The following is a 27301-nucleotide window of genomic DNA, read 5'->3' on the forward strand; positions in this document are numbered from 1 at the left end:
TTTTTTGAGACGTAGTCTCGCTCTGTTGCCCAGGCTGGAGTGCAGTGGTACGATCTTGGCTCACTACAACCTCCGCCTCCCGGGTTCAAGTGATTCTCCTGCCTCAGCCTCCTGAGTAGCTGGGATTAACAGGGGCACGCCACCACGCCCGTCTAATTTTTGTATTTTTAGTAGAGATGGGGTTTCACTGTGTTAGCCAGGATGGTCTCTATCTCCTGACCTTGTGATCCGCCTGCCTTGGCCTCCCAAAATGCTGGGATTACAGGCATGAGCCACCGCACCCGGCCCCTTCCTCAGTTTTTAAAAAAGCTGCATTGACCTCTATTGTGGGGATGTGTTATAATATATTCAACTAATCTATGCATAGCATTTAGGTTTTTCAATTTTGTATTTACAGCAGACAGTGTTTCAATGAATAACCTTGCGGTCTGTACAAATTTACAGCAAAGGAGCAAGATAATCTTAGGCCACATATCAAACCGTGAAGCCTTGATGTGCCCATCCCCACAAGCCACCTTCATGTTTGACTACCCAATTCTAGACTCCATACAGTCACTGCCTTGAGACCTGATCAAGCTGCTAGATTCCCTGGACACTCTGTAAGTGGGCCTAGCAACAGTCTTCTCAGCAGCAGCCATTCCCCTGCCATTCCAGAGTAGGGTTTTTGTTCTGTTTTGTTTTGTTTTTTGAGACAGAGTCTCACTGTGTTGCCCAGGCTGGAGTGCAGTGGCATGATCTTGGCTCACTGCAACCTCCACATCCTGGGTTCAAGCAATTCTCCTGCCTCAGCCTCCCGAGGAGCTGGGATTACAGGCGTGTGCCACCATGCCTGGCTCATTTTTGTATTTTTAGTAGAGACGGGGTTTTGCCATGTTGGCCAGGTTGGTCTTGAACTCCTGACCTCAGGTGACCCACTTGCCTCAACTTCCCAAAGTGCTGGCATTACAGGCACGAGCCATCATGCCCAGCCCAAAGTGGGGCTTTCATTTCAACCTGCTGCTTCTCAAGTCAACATTCATGACCTTATTTTCATCTTTGGGTGACTCCTTCTTACCCCTGGCACCCAATCTTTTCATCTCAGCAAAGACTCAGATAATAAAAATCTGACTTTAAATAAGCTACAGTTGTAGAATGCTGATCTGCCCCAAACATTCATTCACATGGGAGTTATTCTTTGGGCTTCCTGTTCCATTATTCTGAATGTTTACTGGCCTATTGAAACTAGAGCTCCACAATAGGGGTATCAATGGCATCAGGGAAGGCCATATTGTCCTAAAACACTTCTACAAGATTCCATCTCCATTCATTTGGGAGAAGATCCATTGGGAATTCATCCACCTGGCTTTAAAAAGGCTAAAGCCAGTGTATTACATTCTATATTTTTAAACATTGATTGGAGGGAAAGGTACTGGTTGGGGATCACCCTCCAATTCCTGTTCACTTAAGTGATTCCTCATTTTAGGTTAAAAAAAAAATCCTTTTTTTTTTTTTTGAGACAGAGTCTTGCTCTGTTGCCCAGGCTGCGCAGTCTCAGCTCACTGCAACCTCCGCCTCCCAGGTTCAAGGGATTCTCCTGCCTCAGCATCCCAAGTAGCTGAGACTACAAGTGCACACCACCATGCTCAGCTAATTTTCATATTTTTAGTAGAGACAGGGTTTTGCCATGTTGGTCAGGCTAGTCTCGAACTTCTGGCCTCAAGCGATGTGCCTGCCTTGGCCTTCCAAATTGCTGGAATTACAGGCATGAGCCACCACGCCCAGCCTTAATATATACAAACTTTTAAAAACATATTTAAAATGTGTATTAAATACATCTTTTGGACAAACAAAACTAAACAGTAAGTTGTACCTCCTTTTAATATTAATGAGTATAAAGATAAAAGAATCTGACAAGTGTGAAGTTAAAGGACATTTTATTTACTGACAGATTGAAAACTGTAACTCCAGGTAGTGCAAAATGCACCACAACCCAATTACAAAGAACAGGTGTTAACACACAATGTTTAAACAATGCTACACTCATTTTTGGCAAAGTGCTGTATTGTTCAGTCTGTGTACAAAACTGACCATCTATGAACCAATCAGTATAAAAAATTTCTATAAAAACAAAATTTAGACAGTGGCTCAAGAAAACAAGCTGCCATTTATGCATAGATTGATGTACAGTAACCTAACCAAATGTCCCTTTTGAATTTTCAAGTTAATGAAAAAAATGTGTCGAGAAACACATTAAGAAGGCACATGTACAGTCTACAATACTCTTCAGTCTCCCTAACTCATGCCCTGCCCCTATAAAGGAAATATGTTCACAATTTTACTTGAGAAAAAAAAAAAAGCCACTTTAAAAAAAAAACCACACACGCAATTATTAAAGTTCAAAATCTCTGGAGGAAAACACAAGCAAAACCACTCATACACTCCAAGCCTGAAACACACATCTAACCTCCCCAGGTACTGGTTTGGTTTTCAGAGGTCCACCTAGAAAACAAATACTAAAACTTCAGGCAAAACAGAGCAAAACTGGACATTTAACAATTACACAATTTTTAAAAGTGTCGTAAAATTCTCAACGATATACAAAACATTGTCCACTTAAGCTGCCTGCCTTTCAAGAGTAACTCTCCTCCCATGCAAAGGATACTGTTGCACATAAAAGATATCCTCATCTGCATGTTTTCCAGTACCTCTTTCTCCACCCTAAACAATTGAAATTTAATTGGTCTCAAATTTCAAGTGAAACTGATACATGGCAAGGCTGACACCACTGTATCATGTAGGTTTTCTAAATAAAGCATTTTATGTATAATTTTAAGCGTTAAAGTAAGTAAATAGGGATGCCATTTCTAATATATCAGCATGGCTGATGGCAGTGAAACCATCCAAGATAGAAGCCCCACTTTTAACAGAGTTTAACCAGTATTTATGGGCCTTATAAAATAAAAAGATAATTTTAAAGTAACATTACAAACATATACTACTAGTGTCTCCCAGTACAAGGAGCAGTCTCTTGACTCAAAAAACGAAAACTAATATGTGGAAACTCTTAAACTTTTCCCACTAATCTATTTAAATGTAAATATCTATCTTCTAGTTGGAGTCCTTCATGTGTTTGTTTCCAACTCAGAGAAAATGAGAATAATGAAGATACTCTTCCTTGCTCGTTTTTCTTAAGAGTACATAAAGATAATATATAATGTATTTCATTGAGGAGGAAGAGAAGTAGCAAGGATTTCAATGAAGACATAATGATTACAAACCAGTGTACTATACAGATTTCAGAAGCAGAAACAATGCTGAACAGCCTGCTCAAGTTTTAAATGAACTGTCTTCTCACTCAAAGTACTGATACAACAGAGAAGGTATGTAAACAGGAACAGTTTGCATGGGGATTGGAAAAATGTATAGGAAATTAATATTTCTTAAAAGCTCCCTGCGATAGGAAGTCGAAAACCCAATCACTTTGCATCTTTCTGCAAAAAATTCCCCACCCAATCAACCATATAAATGCATTGCCACAGAAGATAAATAATGGATGGCTAATTTTCAACTTACAGTGCAGTACACAATTAGTTGAGAAAAAAAATAAACATAAGATATATATTATAAAATGTTTTGTCAACAAAAACAAACTTTGAGAAACATGGTGCACTATAAAAGCTAAGAAACTCATTCACGAAGCACTGCTTGTGTACACCACATATTCCAGACTTTTTCCAAGTAACATTCTATGTTAACAGTTTAGAGCTACTAATTCAGAGAGGTCTTATTTCTCACTGCTTGCATTTTAAAGAAATATGTCTAAAGCGCATTGTAAACCACTAATATTTACAATAGCAAAAAAAAAAAAAGCTCATAAAATGCATTTTGGCCATGTTTCAGAGAATACTTAACAGGTCAACATCGTTCTGTGTTGTGGTTGGCCTTGTGTCTTACATACAGGAGATGCCTAACATCTAATAACCAAGAGTTTCAACTGAATTATATAACCATTTTCTTCAATACTTACATGTGCCAATTTTAGGCAGAAACCACAGTGTGATATTCCAGGTGGTGTGGTAATCCCAACCTTGAAAAAAAGCCCAATGAATGTAATTTTTTGTTTTCTAGGTACAAAGCATAAAAAACTAGCCCCAGATAAGGCAAACAAAAAGTCAATAAGGAAATCTGGAAAAAAGGCCATTGCAGTTATACACAAATCTGTTCATGTTGCCAAACAAAATCTCATGGCTGAACTTCTGTAGCTTGTGAGGTACTAACAACTTACATGCAATGTATGAAAAAGAGACGCCGTGTATTCAGAGGTTTACATCCTGAAGACATTAAGCTGGTCTATTTTCAAGTTACCAATGCATGGCCCTATAACAAACATCGTATAAAACATACACACCTTCATGGAAACTATCTTATCTCCCAACTCTGGTAAACACAAATAGTAAGAGAAAACAACTTCTAACTCACTTTGACAAAACTTTACAAACTTGGCCCCTAATTAGACAACAAATAAATAAAGGGGAAGTCAAAACGGAAGGGGCAATAAGGAGAAAGGGGGAATCTAGACTCTTGTTCTAAAGAGACATTCTGGCACTTCATCACAGCCAGTAGAAGAACAATGTAAAACCTCCATCTCACTACACATTTGACCTCTTCCACTCCAAACGCTCTAGTCTAGTCAGAAAAGAGCACAGCTCTTCGCTGAAAGTCTCCCAGGGTTCCCTGCATCAAGCCACTACAGGGTTATTGAAAAATATAATACTTCACTTAAGGATATGCTGCTTTTCTCCTTGAAAACATTTTGTAGACCTGTACTCATTTAATTAGGGTTGCAGAGGAGATGGAAAAACAAGCTGTTTGATTATGAAGGCAACACTTCTGTCAGTAGAATTGCTTTGGATTGTAAATATGTTTACTTCAGAGGAAATCAGTCAGAGTGGATGGCTCAGCAAAACCCATCACAACTGCGGAAAAAGGAAGTGACTGGCTAGAGGTAAGGAAATAGATTTTCTCTAAGTTAACTGGCCTACGTGTGAATCGAACCCTGCACCCTGGCCTCATTAGCACCAACACTGTGAAGAACAGCTGTGGCAGAGAAAGTGCCACGGCCCCACCCCATCACCAGATTCAGTAGAAAGGCCCTTGGAATTTCCTACAAGGTTCAGTTCTGAACAGCTCCACTTCAAATCAGTATAGAATCCTCACAGTGACTCTGTGAGGGAGGTAAATGTCACTGCTCCCCGTTGGTGGGGGAAACAGAGGCCAGAGTGGTTAAAGATTTTGCCTGAAGTTAAAACAAAAAATGAAAAGTCACTTGGACTGCAGGGAAGAATACTTACAATACAAGGCAATTAAAAAAAAAAAAAAAGAAAAAAGTTGAGCCAACCTGTCACTCTTCACTCAGATGCCATGAAAGACATCATCACCAGACAGTCCCCACACTCTTGCCACTTGGCAGGACAGGCTCCATGACAGAGGATTTTTCACTCTGTGGAAATATAAAGCCTATCTCTTTTCCCATGGGCAGAGAGAAATATGAAGTCACTTGAGTGCCTGGACAAGTACTTCCAAATTTATAGCTGATGCGAGGTGAGGAGTGGACAGAATTGGCAGGAAGGAATTGTAACAAATTAAATACTGCACTAATGGGTTAGTTACAGACATGAATTTTTCCAAATATAATTTCACAGGTCTAATTTAATCCCTCTGCACGAGACAAGTGCCTCTGTCTACAACACCTGTAATGTCTGTACCACGTCATGCAGTCACATTGGAATTACTGCATGCACTCTTCACTAAAGCTTAATGTACCTGAATTCCAAATGAACTGCATGACTAATCTGGGGAAAAACCATACACACAGAATACATCAAGTTTTCTTTCAAAAGAAAGTCCAGCCATAATTCCATTATATCCATGGCAACTATCACCTGTTAATGCTAATGTTAGTGTGTAAAAATGTATTCATCATATACAGAGAGATTATCAAGTACTGGTCAATAAAGTATACAGCTGACCCTGAGAATAAATTTTTGCTTGCTTAAAAGATTAAGTAATACAAAATAAAATGAAAATGAAAGATGCCTATTCTCGTACTTGGGAAGAAATGTCTTTAAAATGCTGACTAATGTATAACCTAATATATTTAAAGACACCCCCAAACACTGTAATTATATTGATATGTTTCCAGAAATAATCTGAAAAAGTGTACAAAAAAAGTAAATGTTAAAGGCAAGGCATTATGTGATACACAGCATATAAATCTGATTTTCAAGATAGTGTCTAAATACACTGATAAAACTATATGATTGATTGGTTGTAAAGAGACAACATTTTCATTGTACATATACACACATCCATACATGTAAGCACAAACCAAGAGAAACCAACCAACAAAACTTGAAACTATTAGTAATTATACTGACGCGGGCAGGGCTGATGAACAACCCAGCCATTGTGCTTGACTTGCCGAGGGTGGCAATCCCTGGTAAGATTTTGGCGACGGAGGCTATTTCTGTTAAGAGACTGCCTTTCACTGTGTTCTTTTATCCACTGGGAAGGGCGAAAGCTCTTGGGTTGTTCCAGAAAAGTTGTATGAGCAGCAAGAGCTGCAACATAACAATGAATATGCTGCCCCATTTCATTTTGAGCTTCCACTCTGAAACAGAAAAAAGTGGGGATGTATTAAATAACAGTATGTTATTAACGAAACTGGAAAAGTTACTTAGCAATTCAATTTGCCACGCTAATTTGTTTATGGCTGAATGAGAGCTTGTGTTTCATGGCTGACAGACAAGTTTATTATTCTGTGACCCCACTGACTGATAGTGGTGGAAAGGAGAGCCAACTGTTACTAGAAAGATGCCATATAAGCCCCAGATGGCTCACTAAGTAGACTGTTTTCTAAAAATACACTTTAAACTTTGAATTTCATTTACGGAGCACACACATTTATATAAGCTTGTCTGGGAGGGGAGCTAACATTTATTGAATATCTGCATTTGCCAATTCTTTTGCAAATATATATTTTAATTCTCACCATAATCTTAAAAGGAAAATATTTTAATTCCCAAATTTTATTGATCAGAAAGCAGTGTGCTCACAATACCTTCACAAGACATTTCCTGTCTATAAGTAAAATGTGCCAGGAAACATGCTTTAAATCTTTATTTAATAGAAATTTGCATATGGAAATTCTACTCATTTGCCATTTTTCTAGATAAAAAGCTGTAGCTTAATAGAATAAATCTCTTAAGTTTTTCTTTATCTCACAACAGGGCACATTTTGAGATGGTATTTACATGGCAATATTATAAGACTCTTGAATAACACAATCTTAAAACTGGCTACACACAGTATGATTATGTTTTCCATATAAAAAAGCTAATCAAGTAGGATTGCTGTAAACTATGTCAACACGTAACATGAAGAGCTGTACGATTTTTAAGAGTTATTTTACACAGGAAGGGCAGTGACACATTCTGCCTAAAATCACTTGAGGAAACACATATTTATTACACACACACACACATATATATAAAATTTTTTTAAAGTAGAATTTTAAGAGGCCACAATAAGAAACTAATAGAAAAAAGTTAATATAAAGAAAATTATTTTTAGGCCAGGCGCTGTGGCTCACTCTTGTAATCCCAGCACTTTGGGAGGCTGAGGCAGGTGGATCACCTTAATAGAGTTCAAGATCAGCCTGGCCAACATGGTGAAACCCCATCTCTACTAAAAATACAAAAATTAGCCAGGTGTGGTTATGCAAGCCTGTAATCCCAGCTACTTGGGAGGCTGAGACAAGAGAATCACTTGAATCTGGGGGGTGGAGGCTGCTGTGAGCCAATATCGCATCATTGCACTCCAGCCTGAGTGACAGAGTGAGACTCTATCTCAAAAAAAGAAAGAAAGTCATTTTTAAAAGGTCAGCATTTGGGTCCTTTGCCTCCCTATGCATACATATATCACACAGTCTCAAAGTGAATATACTTACTCTGTGCCCGTGAGTCTTATAAGCAGCTTTTCCTGGCCCTACAAATGTTAAATGGTGAACTATTAAATCACTAGTAAGATTTAAAATGCTATTGTAACTTTATTATTAGGACGTGGTCAACTTTTATTAAAACTGGTTTACTATGTGCCATTAAAGGCACGTACATGTGCTTAAGATAACATGTAAAACCTTCAAAAACAATACTTATAAAGGCTAAAATGCAATGAAATGTATACCCTGAAGCCCACTGTAATTACAAAGCACCTCAATTTTCTGTGCTTTATGGTAATATCCCCAATGATAGACACAATGGAAGCAATCTGACTTCTGAAAGACATATGATTCATTTCCTGCTAAGAAAACAGATATTTACCACAAAGCTAGCCTAATTTTGGTAACACCTGATTTCCACCTTGATTTAGCAAGACTTCCTTATAAGAATTTCAAATCCCTGCCGGGCACGGTGGCTCACGCCTGTAATCCCAGCACTTTGGGAGGCTGAGGCGGGCGGATCGTGAGGTCAGGAGATCGAGACTATCCTGGCTAAAACAGTGAAACCCCGTCTCTACTAAAAATACAAAAAATTAGCCGGGCGTGGTGGCGGGCGCCTGTAGTCCCAGCTACTCGGGAGGCTGAGGCAGGAGAATGGCGTGAACCCAGGAGGCGGAGCTTGCAGTGAGCCGAGATAGCCCCACTGCACTCCAGCCTGGGCGAAGGAGCGAGACTCCGTCTCAAAAATAAAAAAAAAAGAATTTCAAATCCCAAAATAAGGATGTTAAAAAAAATTATAGTTACTATTTTAAAACTGTAATAATTTACAGGAGTTTCCTGTGTACAAAAAGGATTCACATAAAATTCAGTGCATTCTGGCCGAGCACAATGGCTCATGCCTGTAATCCCAGAACTTTGGGAGGCCAAGGTGGGCGGATCACTTGAGGTCAGGAGTTTGAGACCAGCCTGGCCAATATGGTGAAACCCCATCTTTACTTAAAATACAAAAAATTAGCTGGAGATGGTGGCATGTGCCAGTAATCCCAGTTAATCGGCAGGATGAGGCAGGAGAATCACTTGAACCCAGTGCGGAGGTTGCAGTGAGCCGAGATTGCACCGCTGCAATCCAGCCTGGGCAACAGTGAGACTCCGTGTTAAAATACATAAATAAAATTCAGTGCCTTCTTTTGATCCTTTATATATGGAAAAGTATGTATTTGTTTTACTATCCCTATATAACTATCATATATGAATGCAAAAACAAACAAGATATAAAAACAACATTCTCACTGTACCAAAACTAGAAAACCATAACAACCTTGAAAAAGAAGGAAGGAAGAAGAAGGAAGAAAGAAGAAGAAATCTACTGAAACAAAATGGTGGAGATCATTGCCTAAATAAGTAGTTTATAAAATAGTATATCTGGGCCGGGCACAGTGGCTCATACCTGTAATCTCAGCACTTTGGAAGGCCAAGGCAGGTGGCTCACCTGAAGTCAGGAGTTTGAGACCAGCCTAATCAACATGGTGAAACCCTGTCTCTACTAAAAACACAACAATTAGCCAGGTGTGGTAGTGCACGCCTGTAGTCCCAGCTAATCGGGAGGGTGAGGCATGAGAATTGCTTGAATCTGGGAGGCAGAGGTTGCAGTGAGCTGAGATCGCGCCACTGCACTCCAGCCTGGGTGACAGAGCAAGACTCTCTCAAAAAAAAAAAAAAAAAAAAAAAAAAAAAAAAAAAAACAACTATACGGCTGGGCATGGTGGCTCATGCCTGTAATCCCAGCACTTTGGGTGGGGTGGGGGGTGGGGGTGGATCACGGGGTCAGGAGTTCAAGACCAGCCTGGCCAACATGGTGAAGCCCCGTCTCTACTAAAAATACAAAAATTAGCTGGGCGTGGTGGCGGTGGCACATGCCTGTAATCCCAGCTACTTGGGAGGCTGAGGCAGGAGAACTGCTTGAACCCGGGAGGCGGAGGTTGCAGTGAGCCAAGATTGCACCATTGTACTCCAGCCTGGGCAACAAGAGTGAAACTCTGTCTCAAAAAAAAAAAAAAAAAAAAGTATATATGGCATGTTGCCATTTAGGTTAAAAGTTTATGTGTACGTACAGGCACAGAAAAAAAAACCACAATCTGGAAGGATATACTCTAGGATGTTAAAAGTATTCATCTCTGGGTCATGAAAATGTCATTTCCAATTTTTGCATATTTGTATTTTCTAATTTTTTTACATTGCATTTGTACTGTTTCTGTAGTAAATTCTTTTGCAAAGCTGCTGACTACACACACACACAACACTGAAAAGTAAACATACAAATGCCAGTAAGTTTAAAGTGACTATTAAGTATAAATTCTATTTTTTTTTTTTTTTTTGAGACAGAGCCTTGCTTTGTCGCCCAGGCTGGAGTGCAATGGTGTGATCTCAGCTCACTGCAACCTCTGCCTCCCTCCTAGGTTCAAGCAATTCTCCTGCCTCAGCCTCCCTAATAGCTGGGAGTACAGGCGCCCACCAGCAAGCCTGGCTAATTTTTGTATTTTTAAGATGAGGTTTTGCCATGTTGTCCAGGCTGGTCTTGAACTCCTGACCTCGTGATCCGCCCACCCCAGCCTCCCAAAGTACTTGGATTACAGGTGTAAGCCACTGCGCCTGGCCTAATTATAAATTCTTGAGTGGCATTCCTCAGAGGTAAAATCAGAATCAGAAGGGAAGAATTTTCAAGAAATGAATCTGAAGCAACTCTAAAGCAATTAAATCAATAGCAACTCCACAAAGTTATGTTTTAAATTTTTGTTGGAATGCCTGAAACACCTCTTAATAAACTTGTAGCACTGAATAAAGTGCCAGTTAAAGTAACATTCCCCACCCATGACCTTACCTAGGATATAGCCTGGCATCATGTAACATAAGAAAGTTGTTTTCATTTTGGTACAAGCAAAATGAAATATGTTTAGCCTCATAAAAAATCATCTACAATATTGAGACTTGAGAGTATGGCAAACTCTGGTAAAGTTAACAAATTAATGTGCTGCCTAGGGTTTGTTTATATCTGGAAAACAGGAAACGGTAGGTAGGTAGGTAGGTAGGTAGATAGATAGATAGACAGATATAATAGATACAATACTTTTCTTAGTAGAGTCAGAGCCTGGACATGACAACACTAACAATAGGGATATTCTGAACTGCTCCAAGGATCCAAATCCACCTGGACCTTCAACCTAAGAGAGGGAATGCCAACATTCCCAAAATACTTTAACAGGAAACATTCCACTAAGGTACACGATAGAACAGTGTGACTTTCAGCTAATTAACTGGGTAATGGGGTTTACTTTAGTGGGTGGGAGCAATCTCAGATATTTCCTGGCTATATTCTCTGGACAAAGGTCATATGATGTCTGTAAATTCGGGGAAACTTAAAAAGCCAGAAGGCAGAGATTACAAGAAAAGTGACCAACAATTGCTTGGGGCAATAGACAGATTGATTAATCAAGATAATGACTGACAAATGGGCAAGGATCTATTTCTCAGTCTTTGCTGGAAACCAAAGGCCTCTCCTACACAAGTGGGTAAAATGGTCGGGGTGGTGAAGATAAATTCCTGGGACTCCTTGGTATGGGAGCTCCATGTGCTGTGGTATCAAGATCTATTGGTAAAGCCCTGATTCAGGCTACAATTAGATTGGAGAACATAAAAATGCAAGGGTTGATAGAATTATGAAAGTTAGGATGTTTAAGTGAGCTTTACGTAAAGAAGTTATATCCCCTTTACCTAAATGTTTTATGAGAATGGATATGTCTGGCTGGAGACACACTTCCCCTACCTAGTACTGTGAAACAAAAGGCATGTAAATCTGCCCTTCATGACAATATTAACTGGACATGCTAAATGGGGACCAACAGCACTGCCGAGGCCCAATGGTGTATAGTAGAAGCTGGAGTGGTGGTAGGGACAAATTATCTGTCTGATAGTCTTATGTGGAAGGGAAACTGGCACTTATGGCAAAAGACTGTGAACACCTCTCAGTAACAACTACTGGCACTTTGGACTAGAGAATTTCCACGAGAGGCATTTACTCCCTTGCCACAGGACATTAATTGAAGCTACCCCTAGGATTGAAGGACATAAAATGATCTTGAAACCTGAAATACCCATGCTGTGTCTGGTGATGTCAGAGAAACACTAATTGGGAGGGCAGTGCCCAGAAGAGTTCCATAATAAATGGAAATGGTTTATACAGGATCATGTTATGTAGGGAATGTAAGAAGGACACACACACAAGCAGGGAGCCTCTCCCCACCTTGGACTGACTCTGGAACTGTGTGAGGAGCTGGATTCCACACTGCCAATAGCTCTGAACTGACTGACAAAGAGCTGCTTGGTTGTGGATGGCAGTTCCAACGTGAACAGACAGCATCTTGTTTGGAAGGATGCTACTTTGATCAAAGAAGGTAAAAACAAATCGGCTCTGTGGGCTGAACTGCACGCTGTTTTCCTAGCGATGATGGAAGCCCCTAGGTTTGGGTTTTTACTGACTCGTGGGCAGTGGCTAGTGGACATGGTCAGGCAGAATCACAATGAAAACCTGGACTTTTAAAGGAATGGCTTCCATAGGGAGCACAACCCTATGGAAATTTGAGGGGTACATTAGGACATGCCAATGGCCATCAGAAGAACTCCCTTCCAGGTTTGGAAGGTGACTGGGACTGGAAGCAGATATATCCCCGTGTGCTCCCTGGAGGTGCCATCCTGGGTTCATTAAATGAGTGGTACAGGCAATGCAGAGACAGGCTGCATCTAGACATTCCTCTTCTACTCTCTCAGGCACAAATACCAATGAGAACCGTTCTGCCAGTCAGCAAAAGAGACAGACTACTGATGAGGGGCAGATTCCCTGGTGGGAAGGCCCTGAGCATAGCTGCAAGTGAGACTAGTGCTGGTAGCCCTGGGGAGCTACAAAATGGGTCTTGAGAAGAAAAGACAGTCTCTGGAGTGGGCTTTACTTAACCAATGGAAGATGCAAATGCTCAGAGTGCCAAAAAAACCTAGAACAGAAGATACTGCCTGGATGTGGATAGTTAACTGTCATTTCTTCAGACCAAAGGACACACTATACAGCCCATAATGCCCAAAAACACTTTGGGAGGCAGAGGTGGTGGATCACCAAAGGTCAGGAGTTCGAGACTAGCCTGGCCAATATGGTGAAACCCCCTTTCTACTAAAAGTACAAATATTACCCAGGTATGGTGGCGGGCGCCTGTAATCCCGGCTACTTGGGAGGCTGAGAAAGGAGAATCACTTGAACCCGGGAGGCAGAGGTTGCGCTGAGCCAAGATCCTGCCACTGCACTCCAGCCTGGGTGACACAGTGAGACTCCATCTCAAAAAAAAAAAAAACCCAAAAACAAAATGGGGGGATAAAAGCATGAAGGGCTGGCTGTCCCCACAAGATTTTCCTGTTTTTCTGGTAATCTGAGGAAGAAGGGATGGGGAGGAGGATGCTGGCATGACTTATGCAATTCTAGCCAAGGGTTAAGTATGCTAGTATAGTGACTTTAACTTTTCCTTTCCCACATCACCTCATTTTTTTTTTCCTCTACTGGATGCAATGGTCCTAGGACCAGGGCTGTAACTACAAGTACTGGAAGCAGGGATGGTTCCTGAGCAAGAAGCTGTAACTATGTTTTTAAACCTTATGTCAAAATTCCTAAGGGTCTTATGGGGGTTACCTACACCCCATCTTGCAAAACTGGAGTCAACAACGAACGCAGCTATATTGTCTGGTGGTAAAAACAGCCCACTAATTTTGTACCTATGTCACCTTACCCTATCTGAATGGGAGTGGACTGAGGGAGAGGTACTTGCTAAACTAGTATTGCTACCTGCAATCTAGACCAGCACAGTGGCTAAAGCTAACGTCCCTTCCAGAGATGGAAAAGTTTGGGTATAAATGAAGAGAAAGAAGATAAAAGAATGAATAAATAGGTTATGAATTGGGATCAATTCATTATATTAATACCTTGAAACAGGCTCAGAGAAAAAGATGACATTGTTTCTAAGCTCAGGTATACCAGATGCCTGAAAGGGTGAAGCTACATGTTTGCTAAAACCATTTCTGCTTTTGGAAACCAACAAGATCAATTAACCTGCAAACCTGAGTGGCCTCGCCCTGGGAGATATGCTCCTACAGTGCAATGATGGATGGAATGAATTACTGACTGAATGGGATTCTGGTGTTGTGCCAGTATTTTTTGAGTTCCATATCCTTTTGTTGTAAGGAATCCAAGTTTGAAGACTGAGGCTGGACTGTGATACTGTAAAATATATATTCGGTCTTGTCAGTCTCCTGGCATACAACTCCTAAAATCCTTGCAACCTCCAATGTGGAAAGTGTATGCTAATTAGTTGACTGGTGGTTGGCAGCAACTAGGCAGCTTCAGGAAGGGATTTGGTCACTATAAAGACCAAGTTAGAGTTGGGACTTCTAGCCCCACCCCTCAAACTCCAGAGAGGGGAGAGGGTCTGAAGGTTAAGCCAATCACCAATGGCCAGTGATTTAATCAATTATGCCTATGTACTGATGCCTCCAATAAGACCCCAATAGTACTGAGTTCAGGGAGCCTCTGGAGAGCTGAACATGTGGAGGTTCCCGGAGGGTGGGGTGCACAGAGGGCATGGGCCTTGCCTTATGCATCCCTTCATCTGTATCCTTTTTAATAAACTGGTAAACATGTTCCCCCAAGTTCTATAAGATGCTCTAGCAAATTAATCAAACCCAAGGAAGGGGTCGTGGGAACACAAGTTTACAGCTGGTTGGTCAGAAGCATAAGTAAAACCTGGGGCTTGAGATTGGCATCAGAAATGGGAGGCAGTCTTTTGGGACTAAGCCTTTAACCTATGGGATCTGATGCCATCTCCAGGTAGACAGTGTCAGAATTGAATTGAATCAGAGGACACTAGAGGGTGTCCACTGCTGGAGGACTGTTTACTTGGTGTGTGGAAAAAACCCACACATCTGGTGTCAGAAGCACTGGATGACTGTGCAGTGTGAGTATTGCAGGAAGAAACTGACTTTGTTAAATTCTCAGACAAGGTTTTCAAGGTTACATCATTTGATGAGATGTAGCTAGAAATACTTGGAAGAAAATAAATTTTAAGACATGATATTCTAGTTGAATTTGATACCCTAAATAATCCAGTCTATAAAGTCAGAGTTATGTTCTAAGATACTTAACAGAAATGCCAGTCTTATTTCTAATCAGTAGCAGAATTTTGTAAATGAGAATGCTATTATATAACTGGGGCCATGCTACATCTAACTTTCTTTAAAAAATCTAAAATGAACAAGTTTTTGTTTTTGAGACAGTCTTGCTCTGTCACCCAGGCTGATGTGCAGTGGCACAATCTTGACTCAATGCAACCTCTGTCTCCTGGTTCAAGCCATCCTCCCACCTCAGCCTCCTGAGTAGCTGGGACTACAGGTGTGCACCACCACACCTGGCTAATTTTTTGTTATTTTTTGTACAGACGGGGTTTCACCATGTTGCCCAGGGTGGTCTTGAACTCCTGAGCTTAAGTGATCTGCCTGCCTTGGCCTCCCAAAGTGCTGGGATTACAGGTGTGAGACACCGTGACTGGTCAACAAGTTATCTTACGGACCATCTTGTGTACTATGCACATGCTTTCATAAATCTCTAACAAAATTAGTTTTGCATCTTCTAATAACTTAGCTTTGAATTACAGTAGAGACAAAATGCATGCTCAGTGGACTGCCTACAGAGAGTTAAATACTTGTAACGTACCTGGGACTACTTGGGCTATGTAATTCATCAGTCCCACGGGTGGCCTCACTGAGACCAGGGCAGGAATTATGCACAGCATAGACAGACATGCTGGGATGTTCAATGAGAAGGTTTTCCATAGGACTTGTTTCCACCTTGATAGTGGTTAATCCACCTGCAGTAAAACATGGGGGTGGGGTGATAAACCAGCTCTCCTCCATTGGACATGACTCAAACTGGAGGAAGCAGGAATCACTTGTATCAGCCAAGCACTCAAGAGATGCCGGTAAACAGGAAAAGACTGAAGGGTGCTCAGTAGGTGACTCTTCACTGATGTCCTCCTCTTCTTCTTCTTCTTCTGCTGAGAAACCAGTGCAAGTATCTAGATCATAGTCCACATTGCAGTCCACGTGTGTTGTTGAAGAGTCCCACAGGAGGATGATTATCACATTGGGTAGTCATTATAAAGTCACCCATCAAATTCACAGCACAGAAAAAGAAGAGATGATACTATTAGCTGATGCTCACGTATCTTCTTTTATTTAGTTCAGAAACCCATTTATATTCATCTATATGACTATAAAATTATTTCTGAGCACAGAAATTGTGTGTGTGTGTGTGTGTGTCACTATATGGGATAGATTATGTTGGCTTTGCAGGAGTGATTTTAAGACTGTTTCTATTCTGCTGAATAACTATGTAATGAGACATATTGGTTACTACTTGTCTAATAAAAGGGTCTTCTATTGAAGTGCCCTTGATTTAATCAATCTGTGAGAGTCGCAAAACTAAAAAGTCTGATGTCAGGCAATTTCACTGACATTATCTAGCACAGATGGTTTCCTGCAATTTTTTAAAGACAAACTCCTGCTTACTTTTAAGGCTGAAAACCCCTCAGTTATTGGTTTCCTTATGCAAAAACTGAGATGCAAGTTTCCATTTTTACTGTGAAGATGAACCACCAAGTAACCAAGTGTACCTTACCTATGAAGTCAACAAGAATCCATTCATCATCTTCTTTCTCATTGAATTCTGGTTCTTGGTTGGAGGAAGAACTGACTTCACCCACAAACATTTTATTCAGCCTCTGGAACATTGTTAAGGCAAGACTGAGAGTTTGGCTGGATGTCTTTTATAGCTGAGATTTCAAAACCTTGTCTTTAGTTGGCCCAATGGTACCGACAGGAGATTAAAGTGCACAGGGTGCTTATTCAACTTAGGTGAAAAGCAAGAAGAGTCATTGTACCTAAAATAAAACAGAAAAAGAAAGTTATTTCAAATCAGCATACACATATATACATAAGTACATACACATACACACATACCCTTAGAAGAAAGCATATGCCTTGGCCTACATTCTACAGCTATTCCCTTTCTGCAGGAGTCAAACACAAGAAATGCAACATAATGTTTTGTAAATACTCTTACTCAAATTCAACCTATAAATATCTTAAAATATGAAATAAAAGGGAAAGAGTTGCTTCTTTTTCATATCTATGCTTTTATAATAAGGTGAATTTGAATAATATCCTTCAAACTTTTCTGCAAGCAGATGAGCAAATTCTAGATATTAACAGTCTTGCTATATGTTATTCAACTGCCCAGAAGTCCCAGCAACAGTGCCTGGTGACCACCATTATGCCAGGCCCTCATCCTCCTCTGGCTCATTTTCCCTTCTACTCTGTACTTCTTGTCTATAACTGTAAGCACACCTGATTACACTTAAAATCTGTAAGCCCAGCAAGCATACTTTGACCTTCTAAACAATTCCTACAGCTGGCATGAAGAAATTTACACTGTAGGAAACTGAGCTTGGCCAAACCTAGAACTGGAAACACCCTTCCTGTGTAGCAGCTCAGCAGGTGGGTGCTGGGTCAGCCACCTGCATTCAAACCCTGGCTGGCTGCTCACTTACTGTGTGAGTTAGGAAGTTATGTGACTTCAGCTGGCAACAGCTCCTACCTTAGGGAGTTCTGGTGAGTTCTAAATGAAGAACTCCAGGCTTGCTTGATCTTGGAATATTTATCCATTTCTACCTGGCTACCTGATGGGCATATCAAACCAAACACATACCAAAGATAGGTTTTTTTCCCCCACAAACTTATTCATATACACTGCCCTTCATCCCTTTCTCAGGAAGCAGCAGCAGCTGGCAGTTATTCAGGCCAACACCCTAGCAGTCACCCTTCACGCATTTTTTTTGGAGACGGAGTCTTGGTCTGTTGCCCAGGCTGGAGTGCATGCAGTGAGGCGATCTTGGCTCACTCCAAGCTCTGCCTCCCGGGTTCACGCCATTCTCCTGCCTCAGCCTCCCAAGTAGCTGGGACTACAGGCGCCTGCCACCACATCCGGCTAATTTCTTTTTTTGTATTTTTTAGTAGAGACAGGGTTTCACCGTGTTACCCAGGATGGTCTCGATCTCCTGACCTCATGATCCGCCCGCCTCAGCCTCCCAAAGTGCTAGGATTACAGGCGTGAGCTGCTACACCCGCAAGCCTTTTGCTCCCTCCTACTCACCCCTCATCCCAACCATCAGCAAGTCCCGTCAACCCCAGGAGCACAGGCAGCTCGAATCTGCCTGCTTCCGTCCACCACTCTCATCCTAGTTTAAGCCAAACTGTTGTCTCTGAGACTTTGCCAAAACTGTCTACTAGACAGTCTCCCTGATCCTACTCTTGTTAAAGGCAATGGACTTAGCAAAATACTTCGAATAAAGTCCTCAGTCCAGGTCAACTATTATTCTACATGTATTTACTGAGCACCTGTTATGCATCAGGTACAGTGCTGGGCACAGGGGAGATGGCTGTGAACAGGGCCCTCCCACAAGTTTAACAATCCAGTGTGATGAATGCCATGGAAGAAGTATTTGGTGTTCTCCAGGCTACCTGGGTGGACTCCTGCAATGACTTTACTCTTGAGTGGCTGAGGTCAGTAATGGAGGAAGGGGGCAAAGGAACACTATGGAAGCCTGTGGATGAGTGAGAATGTGGCACCTTCAGTACCGCTCAAGGTCCAGAGGGAGGGTCACAATAGCAGGCTAGGGGAGCTGAGCAGGAACCAGGTCCTGCAGGGCCTTGTAAGCCCGGAAAAGGGGAAGGGAAAAGTCAAAGACCCAGGTTTCTGGCTTGGCCAACTGAGAGGATGGTGGAACCATTTAGGGAAATAGGAATGAATCCTGCAGAAAGTACAGGTTAGGCATTTCGAATATGGTAAATTGGGGGAATATGCAAAATAATGCAGTTGGAGATGTCCAGCAGGCAGCAGGATATAGAGCTTTGGAGCTCAGGAGTGTGGTCTCAGCTAGGGGCATAGATTTGGGAGCTGATGACACAAAGACAGTGATAAAAAGCATAGGAATGGATGAGGCTAGGTGTGGAGGCTCATGTCTGCAATCCTAGCATTTTGGGAGGCTGAGGCCACAGGAATGCTTGAGCCTAGGAGTTGGAGACCAGCCTAGGCAACAAAATAACCTGTTTCTACAAAAAAATTTTAAAAAATTAGCCAGGTACAGTGGTATGCACCTGTAGTCCTAGCTACTTGGGAGGCTGAGGTGGGAGGATCCCTTGAGTCCAGGTTCAAGGATGCAGTAAGCTATGATTGTGCCACTGTACTCCAGTGTGAGTGACACAGCGAGACCTTGTCTCAAAAAAAAGTTATATATATGTATGAGATCACCCAGGGCTGAAGAAATGCACCTCACTAATCACCACCTCTTTTTATCACAAGCATCAGCCTTGAATCTACAACTTCAGGCTCCTGACAGTTCACTTTCAAAATAATCTTTAGCTGTAAAAGTAGTTGGGATCTGTAGCTAATGAGATTCCTGGTTCAGTTCCTTGTGTGTAAACTGAACTGCTACAGTTGTTTGGCACACTACTACACAAGTTAAACATTTCAAATAAATAACATTAGAACACTTTGTGGTCACAATTCATCTTCTTCAGCCACTAATTATTAAAAATAGGTAAACAGGAAGTGTCACTTGCATAACCAGTCTTCCTGAAACCTTCTGGAAAGCAGCACGGCCAAATCGTGAAGGCTGGAGCTGTAGCAGAATTCAAAGTCAGCTTTATGCTCTATGTAAGAACAATCAGAAGAAAAGTGTAGTTTGTTTGTTTGACCTGCTGTGGTGTGATAGTTATATTCCAAAATAAGTTATCATAAGGTCTGATGTAAATAAAGATTTTTGAGGATACGTGCTTAGAGGGAAAAACATATTTTCAAAATCCTTCCTCCATTTATTTTAAATTGTGGAGGCAGATATTGGCCCCACGTACAATTCTGTGTCTGCTGAACCAGTTGAGAGAATAAGCCCAATTCTGCAGAGCATGGTGCTGGACTCTAGCCCTGAATCAGCTAAAGCCACTGGGAGGGGAGAACCACACAGGGGAACCTTTGCTTGTCCTGAACGAATGCCTTGTCCCCAACCTGTGATGCTGCATGAGAGTAAGGCACTGGGGCCCAGGTCAGATAACTGGCAGCTGTAAGGCCAAAAAACATTGCTGGGGCCACTGCAGTTGTGACAGCTGCTGGGTTCCCACATGCAAATTGCCCCCTCTGGCCACAGGTCCAAACCCAGGAAGACAGCTTCTGCCTGGAATATATGCAAGTAGCAAGTAAGATACAGGAAAGGCTTCTCTGGAGGAGCTTTCTAGGGAGCAGTACAAGTCAGTGCTCTTTTGGTTTCCCAAAGTCAGAGGCTGCCTCCAGATGTCCCATATCTCTGCAAGGACAACCAACCTTGGGCGACAGAGTGCTCAGAAGCCCAGCCAAGTGAGGGAGGAGCTCATCCTTCATCTCACTCAAGCCACTGCTGGTGTTTACATGGCACATCTGCTGACACCCGTGGGAAGAACACAGAATGGAGTTCCTGGGGAGGGTTAAAGGGGCCTGGCCATCCACAGCAGCAGTTCTGGCTGTGGCTCTACTACAGGTGGCTGGAGCTAAATTGGCCCTTCTGAGCTTCAGTCTCACTGTTGGGAAAATGGGGAGACTGCGCTGAATCACCTCGTCACTCTCTTTCCCCACAAACTTCTAGCAGAAAAAAGTGAGGCTGGTTTAACTAGCAAAGCCAAATTCCTTTGGCCCTGCTTTCTGCAGGTGTCACAAAAGGCAAGGAGCTATTGGAGAGACCCTCCCCCCATTGCTAAAACTGTCCACTGAGGTAGCCACCAGGCACACTGTGCACATGAACACTTGAAATGTGACTAGTATCATCGAGAAACTGCATTTTTCATTTTACTATTTAATCCATTTACTAAGTTTAATCCAGTTAAACTTAAAAGCTGATAATTTAGTTTTTTGAAAACTTTCAAGTATGTTTGGAACAGTTAGGGTATGAATCTACTTTTTCACCTATAAATTTTACGAAGTCTAAATATAGATCAAGTACTTCAAATGAAAACTTTGTATCTGAATTGAGATGTGCTGTATATGTAAAGTATACACTAGAGTGTATTTCAAAGACTTAGTACCCCCCAAAATGCAAAACAGTTTTTATATTGATTACATGTAGAAAAAATAATTTTAGTATATTAAATACATTAATAAAATTAACTTCACCAGTTTCTTTTTCCTTTTTAAATATGGCTACTAGAAAATTCAAACATACATGTGGCTCACATTATCTATTTCTGTTGAACAGGACTGTTCTAGAAAAAGTCTTAAAGGCCTACCCTCCTACTGATGACCCAGAGACTGTCCCTGCCCAGTCACTGCTACTGTTGACCTTGGCTCCTGCCCAGGGATGGAGGCTCTCAGTTGGGCTGGTTCTACATGGAGGTAAATGGAAAAGTAGAGCTTTAGACTCCTCTCCTCCCCAGATCATCACTAATATTCACAATGCTAGGGCAATCATAGAACAAAAATAAAAATTCCAGAGAAAGCATGTGTCCTAAGAGGACAAACTTACAAATACAGTTCTGGAATTCAGCAAAGAGGTGAAGCAAAGAAGGTTAGGTGAAGTAGCGCTGTTGTTCTTTGAGGCACCTGCAAGCTTTCAGCTTTAACCAGCGTCAGTCCAGCAGTTTCCCCGACAAGAGAAAAGAACCCCTCAATACAGAAAAGAAACAAAGTGTCTGGGCCCTAGCATTTCAAGAAGGCAGCTTTGTCCTTGTTCTGCTTGGCTCAAAAGACCTCCATCCCTCCCTTTAAAAAATAAATTATGTCTTTTCAATTATAAACTGAACAAAACCACATTATAAAAAGTCTAGAAAATAAGAAAAATAAGTATTATTCCATTGCCTTGTTCCCACCACTTAACACATTGGTGCCTTTTCTTCTGTTTTTTTTTTTTCTTCTACACATAAGGCTTCTTTTTATCATAGTTATAGTCTTGTGAATGCACTGTTTTGTATCTCACTGTTACTTAACATTTTATCATCAATGGTTTTCATATTATTACATGAGTAGAGATGCTTTGTAGGCAGAGAAAGGTGGCTGACTGAGTCTAATACTCACGGGGAAGAGCATTCTAGTTTGACCACTTAGAAAAGGAACTGCTAATTTGGAAGATCTTGTTAGCATAATTTATTTTGTCACTTTTAAGACAGCCCACCAAGAGGCAGTATAATGTGGTACTTAAAGACTGGCTCTGAGGCTGGCGCAGTGGCTCATGTCTATAATCCCAGTGCTTTGGGATGCCAAGGCAGGAGGATCACTTTAAGCCAGGAGTTCAAGACCAGCCTGGGCAACAAAGCAAGACCCCATCTCTACAAAAAATAAATTAGCTGGGTGTGGTGGTATGTGCATGTAGTCCCAGCTACCAGGGAGGCTGAGGTAGGAGGATCGCTTAAGCCCATGAGTTTGAAGCTGCAGTGAGTTGTGATCCCACCACTACACTCCAGCCTGGTCAACAGAGTAAGACCCTGTCTCCAAAAAAAAAAAAAAAAAAAAAAAAAAAAAAAAAAAAAAGACAGGCCCTGGAGTTTGAAATCTTGGCTCTGCTACTTGCAACCTATGTGAATTCAGGATATTTACTAACATCTTGGTGTCTCTGTTTTCTCATCCTTAACATGGGAATGATAGTTATAATATCTACTTCACAGTGCCAGTGTAAGGATTAAGTGTATACTACTTAGAATAGCAGACCTCGGTAAATATTAACTACAAGTTCATTCAAAGCCAGTTGTGAGACTGTCAACAAGTCATTTAGCATCGCTGCATTTGAGTTTCTTTATCCATAAAATGTCTACTTAATAATTAGAGCTACAATTTACAGAATGCTTATTGTATGTAACGGGGCCTTGAAGTACTTATTTGTCCCATTTTACTGATGAGGAAACTGAGGCTGAGGAATTAACTAACTTGTTCAAAAGTGACAGAGTTGGTTGGGGTGGAGTCAGCATTAGGGCAAAAATCCATCTGATTCCAATTCCTTGTTTTCCCTATACATGCTCTTTTAGGCTCCCAGTCTCAACTATGGGTCTATGAACTTCAGAAAACAGCCCTTTTCAGTTAGTTTCAGCTGCCAGTAGGCGGCTCCAAAAAATATTAAAAAAAAAAAAAAACCCGCAAGTTTGATGATCTAACTTCTAAATCTGTGTACAGTTGTGGCTCCTTCACAGTTTCAGGAAATCAGGTGGCTAAACGTACCGTCATTGAAAAGCAGCTTCAGAATTATCCTTCTTTTTATCCCACCCTCTTCCACTACTTTAAAAACGTGCAGATTCTAGTAATTTAAAATGGGTTTTGAACTGGAGAAGAACCAAGCAAGAAAGTTATCTCTGCTTGTTCCACTTATATGAAGACTAGATTCAAGTAATTTAAAATGGATTTTGAACTGCAGAAAAAACCAAGCCAAAAAAGTTGTCTTTGCTTGTTCCACTTATGTGAAGACTGTTCAACTAGTGTGCAAGGGAGGTTATTCCCCCAGGGATCCACCCCTGTCTGCCCCTAAGGCTGAAAGACAGTGGACAAAGACAAGAGTAAGTGGTAATTCACAGCCTGATAATCTTGAATTTTGAAAGCAGACATCAGAGGAAGCAATGGCAGGAAAGAACAAAAGATAGGATGAGAAAACAAGACCTTGGTCACAGAAATTAGTAAGGTCCTGGTTCCAGGCAGGGGCCTTTTAAAATTATGCTGCCAGTTCAGAATTACACTGATTGCGACTTAAAAGCTTCCCAGTGCTTTTCACATCTGCAAATGAAAATGTATTTCAATTACCAGGCTGGTGTTTTCAGTATCGTGGGGGTACTCATTATGACTTCTGTTCAGTGACCCCAAGGGTCACATTGTTCCCCCTTTCCCCAAAACTATTGTGCATTGAGAAAAGGCTTTTTTAGCAATAGATGCCCAAGTCCTTGGGAGTCACAGTTGTAAAGAGGCTCTTCCTTAATCCACTCTGTATTGGAATTAACCTACTGAGCAGATATAATCAAGAAATACAAGCAAAGCAGACTCTCCAGGTAAAATTCAGCTGCCACTTTGAAATACAAACACCATTTCCTTTTATTAATTGGCTGTGTGGCCTTGAGCAACTTAATCTCTCTGTGCCTCGGGTTTCCTATGTGTAAGATAGCCGGGCCTATTTCATATAAGGTTATTATGAGAATCAACTGGGGCGATAAAGCAAAGCCCCCAGCATAGTATATGGCACATACTCAGCGCTTAGTAAGCGTGAGCGATCCAAAGGATCTAAATGTTAAGGGCCAAGGAGAGCGCTCTTTCCACAGGTGCAAAGTCAGGTAGCGAAGAGTGAGTTCAAGCCAGGTCAAGGGACAGGCCGCGGACAGGCGGGGGCCGGTGGCCGGGTCACGGAGCAGGTTCCCCATAGCCGCAGGGCCTCCGGAACTCGGAGGGCAGGCGCAGGGGACGGGATCGCAGGGCCGGGACAGAGCGCCGGGCCACAAGCCCAAGCGCCGCTGTCTTCGGAGATGCGTCCCGGGGGTGGCCGCGGGAGCCCCGACGCCGAGTCCCGAGGGGGCGGCCCCATCCAACGGCCGAGAGCAGGCGGAGGAGGAGGAGTGGAGGGGAGTGAGGAGGAGTGAGAGGAGGAGGTCCCGCCGCGGCCAAGAAAACAGGCCACGCTCGGGGGAGGAGGCAGAGACCAAACTCCCAACCGCCGCCCAGCGCCGGGGCCAGGCCGGGCCCTTGTCCGCGCCGCCGCCGCCGCCGCCGCCTCTGTCAGCCTCTGTCCGCGCCCTGGGCCCCGGGGGCCGCCGAGGACCGACCCACTGGGTGGGCGGCCGGGCCCGGCGGCGGCGAGGGGAGGCAGCGAGGGGGCTCGGTGAACGCGCAACCGGCGCCCCGAAGGCAGGGCGCGCGGCCGGCCCCGCCGGGCTCAGGAGCGGGCAGCGCTGCGGCCCCAACCGGCAGCAAGGCGGCCCTGGACGGACGCCCGCCCGCCCCCCCGGCACTTACGTGGGCCCGGGCCGTGCGGGGCTGCGCGGGGAAGGGAGCGGCCGCCGGCTCGGCGGGAAAGGACGCGGGCGGGGCGGGACTGCTGAGGTAGCTGCGGTGGGGCCGGGCTGCGCTGCACCTCGTTCAGGTACCCAGACGGCAGGCGCGGGGCCGGCTCCAGCCCTCGGGTCGCTGCGCCCAGGCCGGCCAGTCCAAGTCCTTTTGTTGTTGTGCAGCGCTCGCAACAGCTGATCGGCCGCTCCGCCCGCCGTCGGGCCCCGCTGCCCCGCCCCGGGCCGCGCCAGGCCGGGCCCCACCAATCGGCGGTGCGGGGGCCCCGGGGCCGCCCTGCGAGAGGTTGTCACCAACGCACGTGACCTGGCGCCCGGCCGGCGGCGCGCTCAGCTCCGAAACAAGCCCGGGCAACAAAAACCGGGAGCTGAGCGTGAAGGCCTGGGCGAGCGGAAGGGTGGGAGAGAGGGGCTAGGCCGGGGAGTGAAGCGCTGGGGCCGGGGCCGGCTTTCCAGGAGCCGGCGGGAGCGGGGTGCGTAAGAGGCGGGCGAGGAAGAACCGGCGGGCAACGGGAAGGGCAGAGGTGGATCGATCTCTCCCTCAGCGACCCCTCTCGCCGAGTGAAGGGTCGAGGGTTTGGGGCACAAAGGGCGCAGAACGTTTTTTCCTGTGAGAGGAACATTAAGACTCCTGGGAGGGCTGGGGCTAACGCCTCCGAGAGCCCCACCTGGTCAGCCTAGGGTTAGACGTGTAGCCAGGGTGCTGGGAGGGGGCCGCTGCTGGGCCCCAGATAGAGGGGTAGAGGCCGCTCAATCACGGAGCCAGGCCCCACCTGCTGTAGAAACCGCCACCGAGAGCCGGCCGGGCTTGCTGCACGCTCTGGATTCCGCCTGCCTATAGGCGAGGCACAAGGGACTGCGAGACCAGGCCTGAAGGCAGAGAGGTCAGCAGGCTCGGGGGCCTCTGCTCCAGCGGACAACAAGCGCACCGGGCGGGAACGGCCGTCTCCCCAGGCGCTGCAGCCTAGCTCTCATGTGACCCACGGAACTTAGCCCCTCTGTTCTGTTTGCATACCTGCAAATTGTGGGCATTCACGCCGGGACTGCCAACTCACCAGGTTATTTATAGTGACAAGAGAGTGAGACAGTGGGCTTGAAAGTGTTTTCCAGACCAAGGCTCTGTGCCACATATAGGTGGATTAACTGGCAAAGGCAGGTGAGTAACGTTGATGCCTATCAGCTCTCATGTGGATACTGTTTGGACTGGGATGTAGTTATTTGACCTGGGGTGAACTGTATAGCAACCCTGGAGGGATGCCTATCACACATTACAGTATCTGAAAGACACTCACATTCTGACCCTCACAATGTAGTCAGTCCATTTCCAACAATGCTGGTTTTAAAGGATGTAAATTGCAGTGCAGGGAGTTGTCAGACACCAAGGAGTAATGATCAAAATATGATGATCATTGGACCTTATCTTGGGAGAAAGAGCTAAAACTGTGTTCTAGATAGTCTCACAGACTTGAACATGCTTTGGATTCTAGGTTTTTGCAAATCAGGCTTGTTCTAATATTTTCTCCCACATGCTATGGTAGGAGCCCGATGATCTCTTGTTTCTCCCTAGGAATCCATTGAAGGGGCCATCTCCACATTCAGAACCAAGGTATGATGACAATTACAAGGGGCTAATTTTTAAAAAGAAAAAGGCCTACCTTTTTCCAGTTTGATAAGGTTTATCATGGTTAAAGCAACATGTGAAATCATCATCTTGTTATGATAGAAAAATTCAATATGAAGTAGATCATTTTTCCAAAGATGACCACAACAGTATCTCCATCATGAAGTGGGTGTATTTTTCTTCCCTTTGAATCTGGGCTGACCCTGTGATTGCTCTGACCATAGAATGTGGCAGAAAGAATGTTCTAGGACTTCCAAGCCTCGTCATTAAGCAAAAGCATTAAGCAAACCCCACAGCTTCTGCTTTGTACTCTGGAAAATGCCAGCCACCCATGAGGAGAGACCACCCTGCTAGCCACAGGGAGAGGCTATGTGAAAAGAAAGAGATGCCTGGCCAGCTCTAGCTCTTCAGCTCATCCCAGCTGAGCTACCAGACACATGAGTGGGAAAGCCCTTAGGAAGTTCCAGCTCCAGCAGACACCATACTGAACAGAGGAGAGATAAGCCATCCCC

General features: G+C 43.5%; 2 protein-coding genes across 12 annotated transcripts in view; one reads left to right on the forward strand and one right to left on the reverse strand.

The window, feature by feature from the left end:
• NDUFAF6 (NADH:ubiquinone oxidoreductase complex assembly factor 6) overlaps nt 1-27301 on the forward strand; it is a 211622-nt gene that overhangs the window by 27841 nt on the left and 156480 nt on the right. For 2 of the 8 annotated variants that reach the window (XM_063816427.1, XM_063816428.1), the window contains exon 1: nt 25492-26324. The exons of the other annotated variants lie outside the window; for them this stretch is intronic. The gene's annotated coding sequence lies outside the window, so the exon portion shown is untranslated. Of the gene's footprint in view, nt 1-25491; nt 26325-27301 lie in introns of those variants that run through there. 8 annotated transcript variants of the gene reach the window in all.
• Nucleotides 1897-27263, reverse strand: TP53INP1 (tumor protein p53 inducible nuclear protein 1). 4 transcript variants are annotated; one of them, XM_063816438.1, is made up of 6 exons: nt 26824-27263; nt 21431-21526; nt 16740-17001; nt 15777-16137; nt 7988-8025; nt 1897-6649 (listed from the first exon to the last, which is right to left on the reverse strand). In XM_063816438.1, the coding sequence occupies exons 3-5, from the start codon at nt 16849-16851 to the stop codon at nt 8004-8006; spliced, it is 495 nt and encodes a 164-aa protein (XP_063672508.1). In that variant the 5' UTR covers nt 16852-17001; nt 21431-21526; nt 26824-27263; the 3' UTR covers nt 1897-6649; nt 7988-8003. The 4 variants fall into 4 exon arrangements, with proteins under 4 accessions (XP_063672508.1, XP_009453957.2, XP_003311901.1 ...); XM_009455682.5 differs by lacking the exon at nt 7988-8025; XM_003311853.6 differs by lacking the exons at nt 21431-21526; nt 26824-27263 and adding an exon at nt 25119-25412.

Source organism: Pan troglodytes, chromosome 7 (assembly GCF_028858775.2).
Source record: "Pan troglodytes isolate AG18354 chromosome 7, NHGRI_mPanTro3-v2.0_pri, whole genome shotgun sequence".
NCBI lineage: Eukaryota > Metazoa > Chordata > Mammalia > Primates > Hominidae > Pan > Pan troglodytes.